General features: G+C 38.9%; 1 protein-coding gene across 3 annotated transcripts in view; it reads left to right on the plus strand.

Moving 5' to 3' along the window:
- Window positions 1-22,515, plus strand: part of LOC127617163 (phospholipid-transporting ATPase IA) — a 197,135-nt gene that overhangs the window by 115,433 nt on the left and 59,187 nt on the right. For all 3 annotated transcript variants that reach the window (XM_052089080.1, XM_052089078.1, XM_052089079.1), the window contains 3 exons: window positions 1,953-2,091; window positions 9,782-9,846; window positions 19,010-19,182. In XM_052089080.1, coding sequence (XP_051945040.1) covers window positions 1,953-2,091; window positions 9,782-9,846; window positions 19,010-19,182 — 377 coding nt within the window. The remainder of the gene's footprint in view (window positions 1-1,952; window positions 2,092-9,781; window positions 9,847-19,009; window positions 19,183-22,515) is intronic.

Raw genomic sequence — 22,515 nt, forward strand, 5'->3', positions numbered from 1 at the left:
AAGTATAAACGATTAGGCTCAAATGTTGAGGACAGCACAGTGGTGGACCTGTGGAAAGCTGGGCTCTGGAAGCGCTGCTCAAATATGGCCGACCACCATCGTTAATCACCGACAAAAGCAGCGCTGCCAACTTTTCACAGCAAATAGAGCTAATCAATCATTTCACATAAAAGCTTCTGCTTTGACAGGTGTGATTACATCTGTCTACCAGAAGGTGGCGGCCGTGGCACCTAATGTTCTAGCAAGTAGAAAAAGTATTTTAAAACATCTGATTTCCTTTTTGAGCAGAAGTTCGAAAATTTTCAAAACTCCACCCTATACATGTTTGTTTATTAGATACAGTATTTCTAATTTGATCATGCTTTAAGAGTGTAGAGCTCTCACAGGTCTAATTAACACCATATTTTATATCCATTCTACAGAACTCCTTAGATTACTCTCACAATCCCCCCAAAACTCTGTCAAATTTGTGTGAGCTTTACTGTATACAGAGGATTATGTAAAGTACAGGCCACACCAAATCCAAACACCTGCCTGAAACGTATCACTCAGAGCCGGATACAATCTTCGATGAGACTGTTTACTCTCTGCCACTCTCTTCCTCTCCCCCACTTTCTGACTTATTCTCTCTTTTGCTGCAGCTAATTTTCCTCTCAAGGCTCCTGTCAAAATCTTGTCCGCCCCAAGTAGGATCATATATGGTCAAAAAAACTTGGGGCTTCCTGGGAAAAACACGCTGTCCACTCTCTGTCTCCTTCTTTTTCTCTTTAGCTGTGTTTCAGTTCACAGGGTCCCTGCGCTGTGTTCTCTGCTCCCTACTCATGGGATATTTGTTGAAGTTCACTTCACTTGACAAAACTAGTTCATTTGGAATACCCTGCAACGTCATCAAACACACACAACACCTAAATCGCACATATTCTTAAACCCCCTCTGGTCCTACATTTGCATCTAACTGTAAAGATAGTCAGCTGACCATAGAAAAATACCAGCAGAAATGAATGATAAAGCTCTGTTTTCAGCACACCACTGCAACAATTTTGTAATATTAAAATAAAAGGTGTATTTTTAAGATATTTTTGGAAGTGAAAGTGTAATTCTGTTTCCTGCTGGAATTAAATATGTAAGGGATAATGTATAGTCAGCCAGTTGTTATCACACAGTAAACTCCGACAGGGTGATTAGGACCCAACACGAAGCGGAGGGGTCCTGTATCACCCTGAAGGGGTTTATTTTGCGATAACCAGATGACTGTACATTATCCCACTTTTTACAAGGCTACTAACCAAATAAATAAATATATGGACATGGAAATTATGTAATTTGAGAAGAAAGAAATTGCTGAACAGCTGAATCCATCTCCAGTGTGTGTCGACGTTCTGTTGTTTACTTTAAAATGACCGTCTGGCTCTTCGTTGTTCAGCCTACAAGACTACTTGCCAAATAAACAAATAAAGGACATGAAACAATTATTTGCATTTAAATTATTTTATTAGTTTACTTAAAGAGATTGCACAGAGAGCCGAGAAGCAGGAGAGACGGCTCGCAGAACCCGGATGAGCGGTCTGATACATCTAAATCCCCGGTTGTGCGGTTGTTACAGAGCAAAATCTGACCACTGGATGGTGCCATCGACCAATCAGAATCGTGACCTCATACAGTATCACTCAGCAGTCTCTTGCTTCTCAGTTAATACAGGCATTTTAATTTAAATCAATATTTCATTTTACTTATAATTGAGTCCATTCAGGGTGATAAAAGATCATAATCAAACTGTCAGGGTTTATTTTGTATTACTGACCGGCTGACTGAACATTATTCCTTAGATATTTTGTTTATGAACAGAAAAGATGGGCATTGTTTTTATTTATGAGTGTGTTGAGCCTGAGTGAGTATGATGTTTTGTCTTTCTCTCTGTCTCTCTCTCTCTCTCTCTCTCTCTGTCTCTGCAGAACCTGCAGCTGCTAGGGGCCACAGCCATTGAAGACAAACTGCAAGACAAGGTCCCTGAAACCATTGAAACCCTCATGAAAGCTGATATTAAGATCTGGATCCTCACTGGAGACAAGCAGGAGACCGCTATCAACATAGGTTGGTATAGATCGGTGAACAGACAAAACAAAAAACATGTTTACAGTCAAAAGTCTGGGCAGACTGTTAGAAGCTAAAATATAAGCTAGTTCTGATTTGTTTAACATTTTGGTTAACTACACAATTTCCACATTATTACGTGGAAAATAGTAGTAAAGAATAAATAGGTGTGTCCAAACTTTTGACTAGTGGTGTCATGTACATTTACTGATGGCAATAGTAGAGAGAAGACAGGAAAAGATGTGGAAACACAGAAGAAGAAGAAGCGATAACCAAAGCCCCAACTAGAGATTTGCCCATATGAGGACCACGACTCATACTTGTCATATCATAGTCCTAAACACAAGGCCACGGCTCATACTTGTTTATCTTTTAAAGTGTGTTTTCATGACACATTGTGTTAAAGGTGTAGTTCACCCAAAAATGAAAATTCTCTCATCATTTACTTACCCTCATGCCATCCCAGTTGTGTATGACTTTCACACAAACATTTTATTGAAGAATATCACAGCTCTGTAGGTTCATACAATGCAGGTAAATGGTAACCAAAACTTTGAAGCTCAACGAAACAGATAAATGTCATCCATACGACTACTGGTTTAATTCTGGTTTAACTCCTTTTCAACTGTAAATCTGCTGACCATAATTTCAAGCTTGATTACACTTCCTAGTGCCATTTAGCACTCTGCGCATCTATCTATTACTAGGAAGTGTAATTGAGCTTGAAATCATGATTTTGTCTATAGACTGCAAAGATGAACCATGAAAAATGAGTTATATTTTGGTCTGTTCACACCCAAAGCTGATTAGATAGTTTTAGAAGACATTGATTTAACCACTGGAGGTAAATTGTATGCCGCCTTTGTGTGCTATTTGGAGATTCAAAGTTCTGGTCAGCATTCACTTGCATTGTATGGACCTACAGAGCTGAAATATTTTTCTAAAAATCTTTGTGTTCTGCAGAAGAATGTAAGTCATACACATCTGGGAAGGCCTGAGGATGAGTAAATGATCAGAGAATTAACATTTTTGGGTGAACTGTTCTTTTAATATATTTCTTTTTATTTCATATTTTCATTTGTTTCAGTTCTCTTTGGTTAACATGCAAGTTGTCAATTTGATAGAAAAGGTGCATATTATTATAAATATTTGCTGGTATATTGACATGTACCAGTGGGGTTATGCTTTGCCTAATTTAAATGACCAAAAATATACACGTTCCTTCCCAGCCTTCTCTTTTTTCACACTCAACAACAACAAACAAACACACACCATCCTGACTGGCTTTCGCACAGGTACGGGGTGTTTGGTTTCTTTTCTCATCCGAAAGCTGACGCAATGCACATGTCCCTGACCTGCTCTAATCTGTCCCCCCACCTCCACCAGCTCTCAAAACAGACCAGGGTCCCCCTCCCGTCTCCCTGTGATGTGGTGTCTCCTTTTAACCAGACAGCTGCACAGCTACGAATGTGGCTTTCAAATGGGCCTCACTTTAAATGCTATGGTCAGAAAAACAGATCCTAGATGAGTTTAGTCTGTGGCCACCTACCAGCACTGATCCTGAATCAGCCCATTGTGCCCACTGAGCAGCTGTGCTGGGGCTTGAAATTGTACCCGCTCAGAAGGGGAGGGATTTTACTGGACCTCCTCTTGGCCGAGGCACACTGTAAAATAAAGACGGCCATCTCAGTATTTACTTTGTATTTTTACTTTTTTCAAATTTTTTATTTTTTTTTTGTGTGTGTGGAAAAGGAATATGGATGCCTTCTACAAGAGCACAGATGAGTCACCCAGTTAGCTCTGATTACAAAATAGATTGCAAACACCTGAGGTCTGAGGTGACCACAAGGCAGAGAAGGTTGAACTGCTGACATTTTTTGTTTAAAAGCAGGCTCATTTTAAAGCCAAATGTGGCTCTGGTTGGAGCAAAGTCCCTTTCAGCAGACAATACTCTTTGTAAAAGCCCCGGCAGATATTTTCTGTGTACATTATGTAATAAAGTGATTCTCATTAAACAAAAAAATTTATATGTGTGTGTGTGCGCGCGCGCGTGTGTGTGTGTGTGTGTGTGTGTGTGTGTGTGTGTGTGTGTGTGTGTGTGTGTGTGTGTATACAGCCGTGGCCAAAAATATTGGCATTGACATAGTTTTAGTTCAGCAAAGTTTGCTGCTTCAGTATTTGTAGATTAATTTTTTTCACATGTTTCTATGGTATACTGGAAAACAATGATAAGCATTTCATAAGTTTTAAAGGATTTTATTGGCAAAAACATTCAAAATATGCAGAGTCAATATTTACAGTGTTGACCCTTGTTCTTCATAACCTCTGCAATTTGCTCTGTCATGCTGGATATCAGCTTCTGGACCAAATCCTGACTGATGGCGATCCATTCTTGACTTATTAGTGCTCGGAGTTGATCACAATTTGTGGGCTTCTGCTTGTCCACTCGCCTTTTGAGGATTGAGCACAGGCTCTCTATGGGATTATGATCCAGGGAGTTGCCTTGCCACGGATCCAAAATTTCAATGTAATGATCTCCGAGCCACTTCATTATTACGCTTGCCTTGTGACATGGTGCTCCATCATGCTGGAAAATGCACAGATCAACACCAAATTTCTCCTGGATCGTTGGGAGAAGTTGCTCTTGCAGGAGGTTTTGATACATTCTTTATTTGTGGCAGTGTTTTTGGGCAGAATTGTGAGAGAGTCCCCTCCCTTGGATGGAAATCAATCCCACATATGGATGGTCTCCGTATGCTTCACTGTTGGCACGACACCGGATTTATGGTAGCATTCAACTTTTCTTCTCCGGACTATCGATTTTCCAGGTGTCCCAAACAGTCGGAAGGGGGCTTCATCAGAGAAAATAACTTTGCACCAGTCTTCTGATGTCCAATCCTTGTACTTCCTGCAGAATTTCAGTCTGTCCTTTTTTTTTTTTTTTTTGAGAGAGAAGTGGCTTTGTTGCTGCCCTTCTTGACACCAGGCCATTGTCCAAAAGTCTTCGCCTCACTGTGTGGGCAGATTCACTCACACAACCTGCTGCCAATATTGAGCAAGCTCTGCTCTGGTGGTGACACGATTCCGTAGCTGACTCCTCAGGAGGAGACGGTCCTGGCACTTGCTGGACACTCTGGGATGTCCTGAAGCCTTCTTCACTGCAGTTGAACCTCTCTCCTTGACGTTCTTGATGATCCGGTTGGTTCTTTCAGGTGCAATATTCTTTGCAGCAATTTCCTTGCATGTGAGGCCATTTTGATGCGAATCGATGATGGCTGCACATCTTTCTTTAGAGGTAACCATTGCAAATAAGAACACAATGATTGGAAGCACTTCTTCCCTCCTTTTATATCAAACAGTCTGTTCTTATAATCCAATCAGAACGATAGAGTGATTTCACCTGAATAGTACTCGTTCACACTTTCCCAGGTGCTGCTGATATGATTAGTGAATGATGTTAGCTGGAGCAGAAACTTTGCGAAACACAAAATGTATGTCACTGCCAATACTTTTGGCCACTGCTCTGTGTGTCTGTCTGTCTGTCAGTCTGTGTAATCACATTTTTTTTTTTCTTTTTTTAATCTGTGAAAAATTTATTACAGTACAGTATTTGCGCTACTATGGTGTATACATACTTAACAATTTTAATATGGTATCTTTTTAATGTTGCGGTAATGAGAATATAGTAATGACCATCTTTTTTGCATTGCAGTAATGAGATTTGGAGGTAAAATGGTTGTCTTGAAAATAATGTCACAATGTAAAAAAATGAAGTCTAAGATTTGGCTCAAAAATAGGCTTTATTGTCTATATGCAAAGTATTATTGTTTGTTTGTTTGTTTTGATTTTGGAGTAAAATAGGTCATTTTCTCGCATATCATCAGCATACTCCTGAGGCAGCTCCTTTGTACTTTAATGAAGAAAGTTTAAATTAGTAATAATATTAGGGCTCCTCCATGGGAAACTGGTATGCAAATATCAGGCAATTTTAAAAATAACGTAAAATGAAAATAATTTAATAAAAAAAATTTAAAAAAGAAGGGGGAGAAGGGTCGGATACATTTTTAGTAGTGGTCTTTTTTTAACTGAAAGGTGAGGCTATACCATTTAGCTGCCATATTGAGCTATTTCTCCTTTTTATTTTTTCTATGATTGGTCCATCTCCCCCCCCCTGTATGCTGCCTCTGGTTTGACCCGTATCTCATATAATATAAGGATGCAGACTAATGGACCAGACAGCGCCACACAGTGAAATTTGGCTCATTTGTAGCCACATTAGAAAAAAAGATTAATGAAAATTATGTTTTCACTTTTAAAACATGACTGCATATGTTAACACCACAGCAAGTTTATAAATGTATGGTTTCTTCATTTCCCACAGTTGCGCTCTCCAAAATTGCATGAAAAACTATCAGAAGTGAATTGAACCGCTGCCCCAGCACTGTGAAGTCAAAGCTCAGTTTAATCTGGGGTTAGCGGGCACTTAGCGCTATTTGGCCTCCTCTTGCACATAGTAAATGAAACCGCTCCAGTTCTCTCCACACTAGCCCTCTGATTGCCTTATTAATGTATCAGACCATTAAGCAGGGAGTTGGACCGAAGACAGGCGAGCTAGCCACGCTGTGTTGCTACTGCTGCGCTGTTGCTCCTGGCCACTGGGTGCCACTGAAAAACTCAAGAGATTTAAAGCTCAAACAAACAGCATGCGGCCAACACAAACAATTCAACATGCCCTCTTCTAACCCAAAACCACTGCCAAGAGACTGAGTGAAAACCCACCCTGCTGCCGTATGGAGCCAATGCAACCTCTGTGTGCGACCTCCATGCCCACTTTCCCGATTCATATTGAATTTTGCTGCAACATGCAGGTGTCTCTGTGTAAATCCACCTAGTCTAGCAAGGGGTTTTCAGTTCCAGCAGGTTGGAGATTGATGGTTTGGTGAGGTGAGACTGCTTGTGGTCAGAAAAAGGCTGAGGAAATGCGTCAAGATTCTGGTCGCTGTTAGGATACCAAAGCAGACAGTTTTCCATACAGACTGGAAACATGGGTGAATATGCAAGTTTGCGAACAGTAACTGCAATGACAGGACTGGAACAAATTTACAGGAATGAATATTTAAAAAAAATATATTTTCCAGGTGAAATTTCTTTACAACTAATGTTACCAAATGTAATTACAAAAATAACGTTTTCAATGTGTTTAAGGTGTCCCAAACACTCTTCCCATCTAAGCTGTAGTGCCAATTTTGGATGGGCCAGAAAATTGGACATTAGAGATAGATTGTAAATATTTAAAACTGAAACCGAAATATATTAAATGCTAAACATCCATTGTTATATAAAAAATTAAGTAACTCTCTACATGTGAAAACTGGAGGTTATGTCAACTGCCTTTAAACAAAAACAAAATTATTAAACCTAGCACATCAGTTTTCATTTTCTCCATCTTTACGTTGTATAAATAAGGCTTCACTCACTATTTGGTTGTCCCACGTTTGAAGAAAATGTATGTAATGGGTAAAGTTAATATACAGTATGCAGGCTAAGAATTTTAATTAAAGTATCTATATAAAGACAAAGACCATGCCATTTAATACATAATAATTACTGTACATAACTTCTCTAATTGGGCAATTTGTGGATCTTTTCCCCTCACTCCTAATTCGAATGTCTGCCATTTTTCTACTGATTTACATGCATAAAATGTATATATTACACACACACACACACACAGAGAGAGAGTTCCCCAAGGACTTGTTCAGTCCTTTATATTGTATAGACACATCCTGATGGGTGATGAGAATTAGCTTTACTGCCAAATATGCTTAAACATACAAGGGATGTGTCTTGGTGACAGACGCTTCCAGTGCACAAGCAATACAACAAGAAGACAGAGATAATAATATAAAATAGGATAAAAATAAAAAGCAAATAGAAAATATACATATATATAGAAATAAACAATAATTAGACATTTTTACTTTTATTCACCAAAATGGCATTCAACTGATCACAATGTATAGTCCAGACATTAATAACGTGAAAAATGACTATTACAATTTGAAAAAAATATCAAAGAGTTATGTGTTTTGCAAAGTTGTGCAGCAATGACAGCTTTGCAGATCCTTGTCATTTTAGCTGTCAGTTTGTCCAGATAGTCGGGTGACATTTCACCCCACACTTCCTGAAGCACCCGTCATCGATGTGGCTGTCTTGTCGGGCACTTCTCATGCACCTTACAGTCTAGCTGATCCCACAAATGCTCAATGGGGTTAAGATCCATAACACTCTTTTCCAATTATCTGTTGTCCAATGTCTGTGTTTCTTTGCCCACTCTAACCTTTTCTTTTGTGCCTTTTTCTTTGCAATTCTTCCCAAAAGGCCTGCACCCCTAGTCTTGTCTTTACTGTTGTACATGAAACTGGTGTTGAGCAGGTAGCATTTAATGAAGCTGTGAGCTGAAGACATGCACGTTTTCGTTCTCAAATTAGAGACTATGATGAAGTTGTCCTCTTGTTTAGTTGAACATCTGTCCTTCCACATCTCCTCCTGTTCTTGTTAGAGCCAGTTGTCCTTTGTCTTTGAAGACTGTAATGTTCAACTTTGTATGAAATCTTCAGTTTTTTGGCAATTTCAAGCATTGTGTAGCCTTTATTCCTCAAAACAATGATTGACTGACAAGTTTCTAGAGAAAGTAGTTTAAGACATGCCAGTCTATTGCATGATGTGGCAACTCAAAAACAAACACAAATAATGTTAAGCTTAATTTAAAGAACTAAATAGCTTTCAACTGTTTTTGATATAATAGCAAGCGATTTTCTAGAACCAAATTAGCAATTTATCATGATTACTCAAGGATAAAGTGTTGGAGTGATGGCTGCTGGAAATGGGGCCCATCTAGATTTGATCAAAAATGACTTTTTTTCAAATAGTGATGGTGCAGTTTTTTACATCAGTAATGTCCTGACTATACGTTGTGATCAGTTGACTGCCACGGTTGTATTTAAGTGCCAATTTCCTTCCGATTCAGCAAAATCTGTACATTATTCCAAACTTTTGGCTGCCAATGTGTGTGTGTCATATAAATATATATATGTATGCATACGTATGTACAAATACAAATCTGTTCTAAACGTATGCAAGTGAATGTTATGGCAGAAGATGTAGGATATGTTGGATAAATGTAAATGGACTATGCTGTGTATTGCATGTAATTATTGCTCAATGGGGCAGTTTTAACTGTTCATGAGATGGATAGCCTGAGGGGAAAAAACTGTTCTTGTGCCTGATGGTTCTGGTGCTCAGTGCTCTTGATGGGATGTGTCATGCTTTTAATTGTGCTGAAAGAGCCTGCTGTCATCCTTCCAGTCATGATCTCATAAGAACAGCGAAGAGACAAGTTAAACCAGTAAGATGTGAGAGTGTTCCATTCTGGTCTACTGTAAACTTTAATCACAGAATGTGCATTCTGTCAATTAATCATTTCTTTCATCCGTTGCTGTGGTTACACATTGCATATCTGTGTAATGTTGATGTATTACTGAAATACTAAGTTGCGGCAAGTCATTCGTCATATTTCAAATGCCAAGCAAGGCATTTTTTTTCCTTGCAAACATATTGTAGGTTTTCAGGCATAGTGAGAGTGTTAAGTAATGAGTTCTCTTTTTTTCTCTCTCTTTTATTTCTGAAGGACACTCCTGCAAGCTGCTGACGAAGAACATGGGCCTGCTAGTGATAAACGAGGACACCCTGGATGTGAGTATGGAGAATGAGGTGTATGTTTATTTTAAAAAGCAGTTACATGTCACCGTTTGTAATGTAAGCTCTGAGGAGAGATGAAATGACATGGCAGCTGACGGATTGCTTCAACTCCCTCGGTACGTGAAAGCATGTGATAAAATTCCCAGTGGAGCCCTTTTGCACAGCAGTTACACATTTTGTTTTGGGTTTTCATCCAAAGTGTGTTCACCTCACATTTCTTTCTATGCTATATTTCTCTCCCTTCTTGGAAAGAAGTTGAAAGAGTGATTTGAGGCCTGTAGCAGAGAGAGGGATCAGACAGTGGGGTCCAAACCTCTGAGACATTTGGAGAAAATCTAGGTTTCAAAATCGAATTTAAGTCTGGAAATAAGAGTTTTATAATTTTTAAACCTTTTTAACAAAGAAATGTTAATATATTAAATATAGAGCGGTTTAAGATTCTGAACTATTTCTTGCTAAAAAATTAAGCAAATCTGTGATATTGACATAGTTGTAGTTCTGTAAATTCTGTCATCATTTACTCAACCTCATGTCAGAGAGATTTTTGAAGAATGTACCAATCACTTTTAATGCAATAACCATTATTAGGGACTGGAGCTTCAAAAGGACCTATAAAGGTGTCTTAAACGTGGTCCATACAGTAGCGGTTCTAGCTTGTTTGGTGCCCTGGGTGAAACTCGCTTCAACACGGGGGGGTGGTATGTGATTCAAAATGAGAACACCCCAAAGTTGTTGACCGGGGGGGTGTCGCCACTGCTGCTCTTTCCATTTGTCCCACGTAGGTGCAGGTGCTTCATGATAGTCCGCATATACTTGTGCCAAAAAATCAAAAACCTTCTTGCTTTGAGGCGACAGTGTTAACCACTGAGCCACCATGCCGCCATTAATCAAATACAGTGATGTTGTACGCTTGATATGATAGAACTGCATAACTGCAATGTCACGGTATGCAAGCATAGTGTTCGGTTCTGTGCCTGAAACTGCACATCATTGCAGATACGGTGTTGCTGGCCGACTTTGAGCATTGCGGGTAAGTATTTGTGCAATTGCGCGGTCAGCATGAGGTGCTTTTTTATGTCACATTTGACCCTTTTAGCAAGGTTGAGCTCATTTGCTGAAAAAACATTGTGCAACAATGTAAAAACAGGTCACTAGCGTGCGAGCAAATGTGAGTGAAAGATTTCACTGCATATTTAGCTGACCTAATTAGGATGCAACCATTTTGGTGTTTCTACACTAGAGGGCACACAAAATAATTTTTGCCTGTCAGAAATAGGTTTGAATGTTATTTTAGACTGATGAAATTAAAAGAACAGTAAACCTTAGAATTTAATTTGTCACCTCACGTACCCCAGTTTGGGAAACACTGTTTTAAATCAACTTTTTTTTATAAAGATACACTATGTAAGATTTGTTTTTGTTAGAAATTAACAAAATTGGGGGGCCTGGGTAGCTCAGCAAGTAAAGACGCTGACTTCTACACCTGGAGTCACAAGTTCGAATCCGGGGCATGCTTAGTGACTCCAGTCAGGCTTCCTAAACAACCAACTGGCCTGGTTGCTAGGATGGGTAGAGTCATGTTGGGTTAACCTCCTCGTGGTCGCCATAATGTGGATCTCGCTCTCGGTGTGGCGAGTTGTGCGTGGATGCCGCAGAGAATAGCGTGAGCCTCCACACGCACTAGGTTTCCACGGTAACATGCTCAACAAGCCACGTGATGAGATGCGTGGATTGACGGTCTCAGACGTGGAGGCAACTGAGATTCGTCCTCTGCCACCTGAATTGAGGTGAGTCACTATGCCGCCACGAGGACTTAGAGCGCATTGAGATTTAGGCATTCCAAATTGGGCAGAAAAGGAAAGAATAAAAAAAAAGGAAATTAACAAAATTTCATTGAGCAAGTACACCAACAATCCAAACCATGTATTTGCCTTATCCTGATTCACTATGGTAAGCCTATAATAATTATTTTTATTTTAGAGCAGTCAGTACAGATTTGGCAGGAATTTGTCATTTGTCAGTACTTCTGTCATTTGTCAGTGCCTGTTTACCTCATGTCTGAAAATAAAGAAGGTCCAGCTATACAGCGCATGGATATGTGCGGTGATCGGTGTGGTAGTAGTTTGAAGCTGAAAGCTTGTAGCCGCCATACATGAGCAACATTGACCATAGATCATTCAAAAAGGCAACCCTCTGGGCAATCACCGTTTTTTTTAAATAAAGAAACCTCGAACCAAAAAGAGTCTGCAAGTAAAAAGGGAAAGCGACATTACCAGTAATAAAATATGAAACTACATCGGATTGGCTTTTAAGATGTGGCAACATCTCTGAGATCTGAAAGGATCTAAATCCTACCCAGAGATGCAGTTTTTCTTACTCAACAGGTAAGATATTTTATTGTACCAAAAGTTAGCCAGGTAGCTCTCTTAGCGCGGTAGTTCGTTAGATAGTGTTAGCCACTCTAATGGGCCATTTTATTATGGACTGTGGTACTGCAGTGCTTTCAGTTTCATTTTCGAGGAAGGACAATGGAAAAAAATGACTTTATACTGGTAACAATGCTAAACTTTAAAGTCTATTTGCCTGCTAGCTAAGTTATAATTTCCAATGTTTGCACCTTCAGACTTTATCTGAAATACCTAGCATTCGTTATGTCTAATGTCATCGTTGCCTTACTTTTGTAACGCTATTTATTTGAAAACAATTGTTTTCAATAATTCAAAACAACATGGGTAGATATGCTATTTACCTGCTCATTTTTCAGATAGCCATCTTTTTCTTTTCATTATTTATTTATTTTATTTTGTTAGGGGATGGGGCAAGTTTTATTGTCGTTGTTGACATTTGCTCTGAGATGATCACCTGTAACCATGGTTACACCGGTACTCCTCAAACCATCAGATTTATTTGTGCAGAAGGGCAGAGATGGAGCACATCTCACATAATTACCAAAACAGTTTTATTCTTCAACCGCTAGGCGGCCAAAAGTTACATAGTGTAGCTTTAAATATCTATGCCCGAATCACAGCTGATATTCACTACAACAGCAGTATTGCTATGTGAAATGGCTTAAATGTTTTATTAATTTATTAATATTGATTTTATAAATAAAGTTAAATATTTAATTTTGTTATTAAATGTATTATTTGAAGGGAAAAAAGGCAAAATAGAAGATTTTTAGTAATGGTCTCAACTTTTGGACCACACTGTAGTTGCACAGCATGGTGTTATTTAAGAGAGTGTAAGGGGTCGTGTACTTCGAGAAAGGATTTGGGACCCTCTTTTATATACACACAGTACAGGCCAATAACTCCCTGATGGGGAATCTCTGTTGACTATGAAATGCAAAGCCATCTGCTTTGAAAGAAGGAAACCATTTGAAACACACACCCTACAGGTCAGCTGGCCCCTGCAGGGAGGGTCTCGTCTGTTGTCTGTGGATGTTAAGGGCTCTAGAAACCATTTTCAAATGACTCTCACACATGCAGCGGTACCCCCGATACGGTAGAGTGCGTCCCGCTGCGAAGGGGGTGGGATTTAGGTGATGACTGACTGCTCTCAGTCTGTCAAACAGCCGTTTAGCATGATAGATGAAGCAAAGGAAAAAGAGGAGAGAAAAGAGAGACACACTCCATAAAGCAGACAGCTGCCGTTTGAAATGTCAGTGCCCGCTCTCCCATGCATATGCACAAAATTAAAGCAACACACTAAAAGAAAACAAGGAGGAATTCTCTCTCTGCAGCTTAGTGCTCGGACGTCCAGCAGTGGTGGGAAATGCCTTGCTCTCGCATTGCAATTAAAAACACTGGAACAATATTTTAGGTTATTTTCTAGTCCTTTGTGTTTAAAGGAATGGTTCAATGAAAATGGCGTCATCATTTACTCAGCCGCATGTTGTTCCGACCTCATATTATTGTCTTAACATTTTTCATACAATTCATACAATCCACTTTTCCCTACAATTAAATTTGATGGTACATTATAATGCCAGGAGAAAAATGACAAAGTATCATAAAAGTTGTCCATGCTACTTGTGAACTATATTCCCTGATAATCTTGCCCTCTGCTGCAAGTTTGAAGTCATGGCGTTTCATTTGTAGCCATCTAATGGCTTCATAAGACTTATATAATAATAGTTATATAATAGTTGTGTGAAATAAAATAATTTTTTGGGTGAACTATCCCTTTAACAGATGAAAACATGTATGTAAAGACTAGATGAATGGAGGAGGCTACTCATCCACCCCAGATAGATGGGTCTGAGGTCTCCTCCAGATGTCGGAAGGGGGCTGATTATCTCAGTAGAGGGAAATGCAAGACACTATGGGAAGGGTCAAAGAACAGTGACTCAATAATCACATTAAATATGCAGCAGACCGCAGTCCCTGCTGCTCGCACATGAAATAGAGCAATAGTGTGCAGAAAATCCCAGATGACGTAGAGAATGGAGAGATTGTGTGGAAGAGTACAAAGAATGAATGAATTGGATCTGAAAATAGAGACACTGAAGAGCACAGAACACTCTGTCTTTATATAAGGGACGCTTTTAATGTTTCGAGGTTTCTTACTCCAAAAACGGTCGTGATTCAGTTTTAAAAACAGTTTAAGCTAGTCTAGACTAGTGTAGTTGGCCTCCTGACCAAGCCAGGCTGGTGGAGACCAGCTCATTAGCTGTTTTTTTTTTCAATGTAAACATGATTCCACTCTTTCTTTAAAGCTGTTCACACTGAGAACGATTTAATCACAGGAGGTTGCCAAGTCATGTACTATTGGTTACTAATACTTAATAGACTGCAGCATCCATCTGTATCATGAAATGTCTCGTGTGAACTTCATTGGTAGTGGACACCCACATGGCTTCGAAACCCATTTTATTTTGACTTGAGTAAAAAGCCAGCTCTTTCCTGTTAAAAAGAAAAACAAACTGGGACGTTTAGTTCGTTAGCAACTTTTGTTGTTGTTAGCGACAAGCATATTTGCTCAAACTTCCATAGCTGGACAGTCAATTCTGTCAATCATAAGTGCGCAAGTGAACGTCTGTGTTATAGTATTTATATACATGTCCGTGAGTGTGCAGTATGCACTTGCAGTCTTCTATCTTTCATGTCTTCATTCCATGCCACATGTAAGCCATCCTATAGATCCTTCCGCTCTGTGTTTATAATGTCAGATTTCACATGCCTCAATCCAGGCATCCCTATAAAAGGATTTCCTAAGTGTCTAAGTCAGCTGTTATCTGCTGGATCTTGGCAGCAAATGGAAGCGCTGATGTACTGTATATCCTAACTGCTGCCTTCTGCACACTTGCAAACCAAACACTCTTGAGTCATCAAGATCCAGTTTGCTAACACAGCCATAACACGGAGGCCTGTTTGGAGTCTTGTACATGTACAGATCCCTTACTGGGGATGGACGGCCAATTTCTTACAGCTGCACCTCTCTTTCTTTGAAACCTGAGGCCTTTCTCCCTCTAAACCCATGACTCCTCTCTCTAAATATTTCCTTTGAGCTTGGGTTTCAGAGCCTTGTTATGCCAGCAGAGGTTTGGTTGGTCCCCAAGGTGTAATCTCGCTGCCCTTAGGCATCTGCCCCCCAAACGCACACATACAGTCCCCCTCCTGATGTATTTTGGGTAGTTTAGTGGCAATCTGCAGCATAAATCTGTGTTAATGCTTTTCGGTTTAACAGAGTTACAAATAGCTATGGTAAGTTCTCCTCACATTTGTTAAGGGCCCAACCGAATCTTGGAAACAGCTTTCAATTCTGTACGGCAGCGGCCAGAAGCTTGGAACTAAAGTATACTTCGGTTATCTGCACAGTGCCACATTTTGTGCAGTGTGTGTGTGTGTGTGTGTGTGTGTGTGTGTGTGTGTGTGTGTGTGTGTGTGTGTGTGTGTGTGTGTGTGTGTGTATGTGTGTGATGCAAATGTTATCATTAGCGCAGTATGTATGCATGGACTGTTCACGTGGAACCCATTTTTTCACAGATGTGGACTGTACTAAAGCATATCAGAAATCATTCTTAGAATGCATGCATCTTTACATGCTCTCAGTAAAAAAAACAAAAAAACAAGTGTACTTTGAAAGGCTAGAGGGCTCAACCGTGCTTGCAGTTATGCAGAAAAGCAAAGAATGCTTTCGCCTTAACTTTGTATGCATGAATGATTGACCAACCCATTGCAAGTGCTGTCCTGTTGTACATAGTTGATATCTTGCGGTTTTGTGACGATAAAAACTTCTGTACTCAAGAGGGCGATAGACTTGCCTACATATGTCTGTGCAATTAAACTGGATGTGTAATTATTCAGGTAGCTTTAAATGTGTATAAAGTAAAAGATTCTCTTCAAACCTTTGCTTTGCCATGACAAAAGCTGACATTAAAGAAAAAACTGACAGATTTCAATGGATGATGAATTGCATTCGTACATACTGGAATGGATTTAACATTTCAGGGTCTAACTCTGATGTCCTGGGTTATTTTTGAAGAACTTTGAAGACTTGCAACCCACTGTGTTAAATCCTTTAGCCTTCGATCCTGTTTGGTCTGTGTAAAGCTGCTTTTTAAAGCCATTGTTTTAGCCCTTGGAAACCAAAGTGCTTGTTTGTGTTGTGTTTTTTTTTTTGGTGTTGTGGTCTTCACTGAGTTGGAATGTTAATCCAGAAATTATCATGGTGGACAGCTGCAGGACAGGAGCTGCAGATAGTGACATGCCTGTGTTTGTTTATGCGCAATTCTAAGAGATTTTTAGGGATTTTATCTCAAAAATGTTATAGGATGAGATGGGTCACTGGTATGCGAGTAAATGGGAGAACTCCGATTGCAAAATATGGCGGCTGAAGGAATTAAAGTTCAGCCTATTAGTTTAAATCACCTCTTTGATGGAGATATCACCTGTTTGTTTACTCAAGGATGTGCATGCACATTAGCCGAACCAGCCAGTAGTGCAAATTGCATTTTTCCATTGCATGTGATTTGAGTTTAAGAAATACAATTTAAAATATCCTTGTTGTCAGGTTTTATTGCTGATTTGAAATATGTACATTGTATATGCTGTTACAAAATATGTCACATTTTAGAGATTTAAGAATGTCCCTATTTAAATAGATAGGAGCTGTACTTGTATGATTAGAAAATGGCTGGTGTGTTATGAATATGGACACTGAGTGTCCTGACTTGCCTTGCCGCCTAGTTTGTGTGTAAAATGGTTGTCATATTTGAATGTAGTCATGCTTGTGATGTCAGAACTACAATTTATGACACACATTTTTGCTTCACCTTGACAGACAAACCTGACGAAAAGTTCTGCTGAAGAAATTGCGGTCTTAATTGCTTTCTGGGTCCTTTCTAAATGCGTTTGTGTCCATCTTCTCTATTTTTAATTGTTGCTCAGACAGATCTCTCTGTTTTTTTTTTATCTCGAAAATGTGTCCTGTCTGAACGGCTCCTCTCTGCCTATTTCTCCTGCTTTCTCACTTACACACTACAGTGTTGTAGTAATGTTGTGTTTAGACCTGTGAGCCAGAGGTTTTTCTCTTTGGATTTTGACCACTTTTATGAGTGCCCTATCGTTCCAGCACATTCGAGGCAGGAACCGTGCGTCTCTTTTATGGGAAATGATATGGAGTGCAGCAGTATTCCTAATCCAAACACGGAACCGTCCTCCCACACATCCCCAATCCTTACAATAATAACAGCCTATTACTATGAGGTATACATTCTGCTGAAAGCACAGTTTTTGCCATTGAATCTCATAAAAAAACAACAGTCAGGTCAAGTCAAAGGTCCTAATTTTTCTGTGGCCCATTCAGTGTTGATTAAAATCTTCCAGGTTTAATCAATGCACAGATATTTTCGTGGATCCCGAGTTAAGCGCATGCAGCTGGTACAGGATATTCCTCCAAAATAACCCATAAATCCAGACGTACGCTCTCAAATTCTGTTAACACTCTCAAAGAGAGAGAGGGTGGTCTGCAGTTTTGCTAGTTCTCGGGGTAAATTCCCATGCCGTTGTATTTCCTGGTCAGGGCCACGGAAAGGCCTTGTTCTAACAAATGAACCATCACACCCAGCTTCACCGTTGCTCTCTCTGTAATGAAGCGTGCCATATGAGTGTTCTCACTTTGATGCCCCCATGCATTGACAATAAACAGATGTAAACTTCATGTGCAAAAGTGGCTGGTACTGTGCATGTGAAATTCCATGTTATTTTTGGGTTTGATTGCATCGACATTGGCATTGAGGAAAAGGGGGAAATTATCCCAGTGTTAATGTGTGGTGTCTCGTCAGTGAACAGATTTCTGATTTATAGCATTAAAGGTTTCCGTCAAAATGAATGGAGCATGCAGAGGAACTTCAATCATTTTTAAACTAATTTTGTCAGTTGCACAATTTGGGGTGAATTTAATAAACAGCTGCACCACTTTTGCCTGTGGTATTTCAGCATAAATACCTGCGTTTTATTCACTGACTGCCCACAAAAGGTGCTAAATGTGCTGGAATAGAGCTGCTCTGTATTTATATTAAGTAATTGCCTTATTTTTTTACACAAACTACATGGTACATAATGTCAATTATTTAAAAGCAGTGCACAACTACTTCAGCACATTTAGCACGGATGGCAAATAAGATGCAGGTGTTTTTGCTGTATTGCAGCTCGCAAATGTGTTTATTTAATTTAGCATTTTGTTGCAGAAAGCTGGCAACACAAATAATTTTGTTGATTATAAAGATTATAGTCAGGCATATATTCCTGACGCACCATGCAATCTAGCGGTCTTATTGCATTTTAAAGAGCTAACTGAGTTGCTTTAGTCACTGTGGTTTAACAATGCTGTACAGTCCCAGTAAAGTGTGCCAGATTGCGGAAGTCTGCTTGATCGTCCAATACCTATCACTCTGCACTGAGCAAATTAGTTTCAGCACCAATGTTTGTACTGCATTTGTGCCATTACCATATGATTTTCATAATTCCTTTAGTGAATTGGGTGCTATAATGTGAAAAATAAACAATACTTTCAGTGGATGCAATTAATTCTGAGTGAATTCCCCCCTTTAATTGTGTAACTGACAAAATCAGTTAATGGGGGATTTTTCTTTTTTGTTGTTGCATGAATTGTTAATCAAAACGTACCTGTTAATCTATATGTTTGTGTGCAGGGTACCAGAGAATTACTTAGCCATCACTGTAGCATGCTGGGAGATGCCCTGCACAAGGAAAATGAGTTTGCTCTCATTATTGATGGAAAGGCGCTGAAGTACGCCCTCACTTTCGGTGCCTGCCAGTACTTCCTGGACTTGGCCCTTTCCTGCAAGGCTGTGATATGCTGCAGGTATGGCTGCAGAACTATACTGGAGACTTCTGTAAAAACAAAGAAAATCAGCTCTAATAACTTGTAGAATTATTAAGTGTTATGACAAACATCACAGCTCTTTTAAACCAAACTTCAGACCATTCCAGTTGTACTATTTATGATTTGTTAATAATAGGGAATGAGCAACTAGAGGTTTTTATAAAACTGTCCTTGAAATGGTCAGATGCAACTAAAAGGTTATGGGTTTGATTCCCAGGGAATGCACGCACTGATAAAAGAAAATGTATAGCTTGATTGTATTTTAAGTTGCTTTGGAAAAAATCATCTGCAAAATGTAATGGGAGAGAATGGAAAAAAAACTCAGGGAAAAAGTTGCTAAAAGGAAATTGTATTTATTAATTTTTAAATGAAATACTGGTTATATTAAAATTATTTACAATTTAATTGTGTGTTTTACATTGTTAAACCATCAAGATATACAGCAGTTGTGGTGCTGTCAAGCTCTGGTTTAATGTTTACTGTTTCACAGGTGGGTGTTAAATATGTCTTTGCATCTTAATAACCCTTTTTTGCCCTCTGGGGAGCTGACGCCATCACTAGTCGTTTCTCTCCACTTAAAAAAACATCAAGTGACTGGCAGAAAATTACTGGGAAATGTCACCATGCAGTTTTAGGAACAAATTACCTTCCCTTTAGGTCACAACCTTCCCAATAAACATAATTATACTAGCTCTCAAAGCAGCAATTTACTAATGAGTGTTATTTTTTATAATAGCAGGTTGTAGTCAGAATGTCAGTCAGATATAGATGAAGTTAAACTGCATTTATGAGCAGACCAGAATGGGCCAAAAAAACGTTACACAGAGAAGGAAACAGATGAGTTACCAATTGAGCATGACAAGGAACTGCCAAAAATCAGTGTCAATTTCAAGATACAACACACACCACATGTGCCACAGCCATTATGCAATGCTTGATGTAATCTAGCCGATCTACTTTCACTCACTACGCACACACAGCCACACTTCTATCCTGAGGAGAACAGATTTTGAATATAGATTAATTAACATTAAATGGACTCTAGAGATCTTCTATATTGGCGGTAATCTCCGGTTCACTTGAGAGCCTTACATCACTCTACATTAATTACATATAGAATGACCTGTGAACTTAAGACAGTGTTAAGCCCCAGAGGAGTCTTCTAGCCCAAAGTGAGACCTTAATATAATTTGCTGACACAGATGATGCATGCTACAACATACTGAACCCTGCAGCCATTATACTTCAAGAACAAGGATACAGGGCTGAGGTTATCAACCGAAACACATTTGGCAGTTTGGCTATCTAAAAGATGCTGAATATTCTGTTATAATTTGTTGTTTTGGTGTCTGTTTGGGATTATTGGCAAATTATGTAAATTGTTCAAATTGTTATAAACAATCACAAAGTGTGTGTGTGTGTGTGTGTGTGTCAATTTCAGTGGGTCAGAGGTTTACATTCACTAAGTTAACTGTGCCTTTAAGCAGCTTGGAAATCTCAAGAAAATAATGTCAAGCCTTTAGACAAGACTATCAGAAGCTAATTGGAGTTGTACCTGTGGATGTATTTTAAGGCCAACTTTCAAGCTCTTTGCTTGACATCATGGAAAAATCTAAATAAATTAGCCAAGAACTCAGGGGAAAAAAAGGTGGACCTCCAGGAGACTGGTTTGTCCTTAAGAGCAATTTCCAAATGCCTTAAGGTACCACATTCATCTGTACAAACAATAGTATGCAAGTATAAACACCATGGGACCACGCAGCCATCATACTGCGCAGAAAAGAGACACATTCTGTCTCCTAGAGATCAACGTATTTTGGTGCAAGAAGTGCAAATCAATCCCAGATCAACAGCAAAGTACCTTGTGAAAATGCTGGAGGAAACCTGTAGACAAGTATCTATATCCACAGTAAAACAAATCCTATGTTGACATGACCTGAAAGGCTGCTCCGCAAGGAAGAAGCCACTGCTCCAAAACTGCCATAAACAGCCAGACTACAGTTTGCAGGTTCACATTGGGACTTTTTGGAGAAATTCATCAGAGAAATCTGATGAAACAAAATATTTTGGCCATAATGACCATCGTTATGTTTGGAGGAAAAAAGGGTGAGGTTTGCAAGCCGAAGAACACCATCCCAACCTTGAAGCATGGGGGTGGCAGGATCATGTTGTGGGGGTGCTTGCTGTAGGAGGGACTGGCGCACCTCACAAAAGAGACGGTATCATGAGGAAGGAAAATTATGTGCATATATTGAAGCAAAATCTCAAGGCATCAGCCATGAAGTTAAAGCTCAGTCGTAAATGGGTCTTCCAAATAGACAATGACCACAAGCATACCTCCCAAAGTTGTGGCAAAATGGTTTAAGGACAGCTTATTCAAGGTATTGGAGTGGCCATCACAAAGCGCTGACCACAATCTGATAGAACATTTTTGGGCAGAAGTGAAAAAGCATGTGTGAGCTAGGAGGCCTACAAACCTGACTCAGTTACACCAGTTCTGTCTGGAGGAATGGGCCAAAATTCCAGCAACTTATTGTGAGAAGCTTGTGGAAGGCTACCCAAAACGTTTGACCCAAGTTAAACAATTTAAAGGCAATGCTACCAAATACTAACAAAGTGTATGTAAACTTCTGACCCACTGGGAATGTGATGAAATAATTAAAAGCTGAAATAAATAATCTTCTCTACTATTGTTCTGACATTTCACATTCTTAAAATAAAGTGATGATCCAAACTGACCTAAGACAGGGAATGTTTTCCACGATTAAATGACAGAAATTGTGAAAAACTGAGTTTAAATGTATTTGGCTAAGGTGTATGTCAATTTCTGACTCCATTTCTGACTTTATATACAGTATATACTGTGTGTGTATATATGTGTGTGTGTGTGTGTGTGTATATATATATATATATACATACATATATATATATATATATATATATATATATATATATATATATATATATATATATATATATATATATATATATATATATATATATATATATATATATATACATATACGTTAATGCTTTTGTTGACTGTTATAAATTTTGCTGTAAATGATAAACGCTAAGATAGGGTTATTTTTTTCTTTGTTGTCATTTACAAAGGTTTTGCTGTGTTGATGTATTTCCTATTGCAGAATCATCAATATTTATGATCCATTTTCCCAGAACAGAATATAGTGTATATTCTAAAAGTTAAAATTTAGAAATATTACCCTTATTATTTATAGTACTAGATTTTATCTTATTTGAACAGTGAATTTAAGTGAAAAAAAAGTTGGGAGACCTCTTATAACCTCACTT

This window comes from Xyrauchen texanus, chromosome 23, assembly GCF_025860055.1.
Source record: "Xyrauchen texanus isolate HMW12.3.18 chromosome 23, RBS_HiC_50CHRs, whole genome shotgun sequence".
Classification (NCBI taxonomy): Eukaryota; Metazoa; Chordata; class Actinopteri; order Cypriniformes; family Catostomidae; genus Xyrauchen; species Xyrauchen texanus.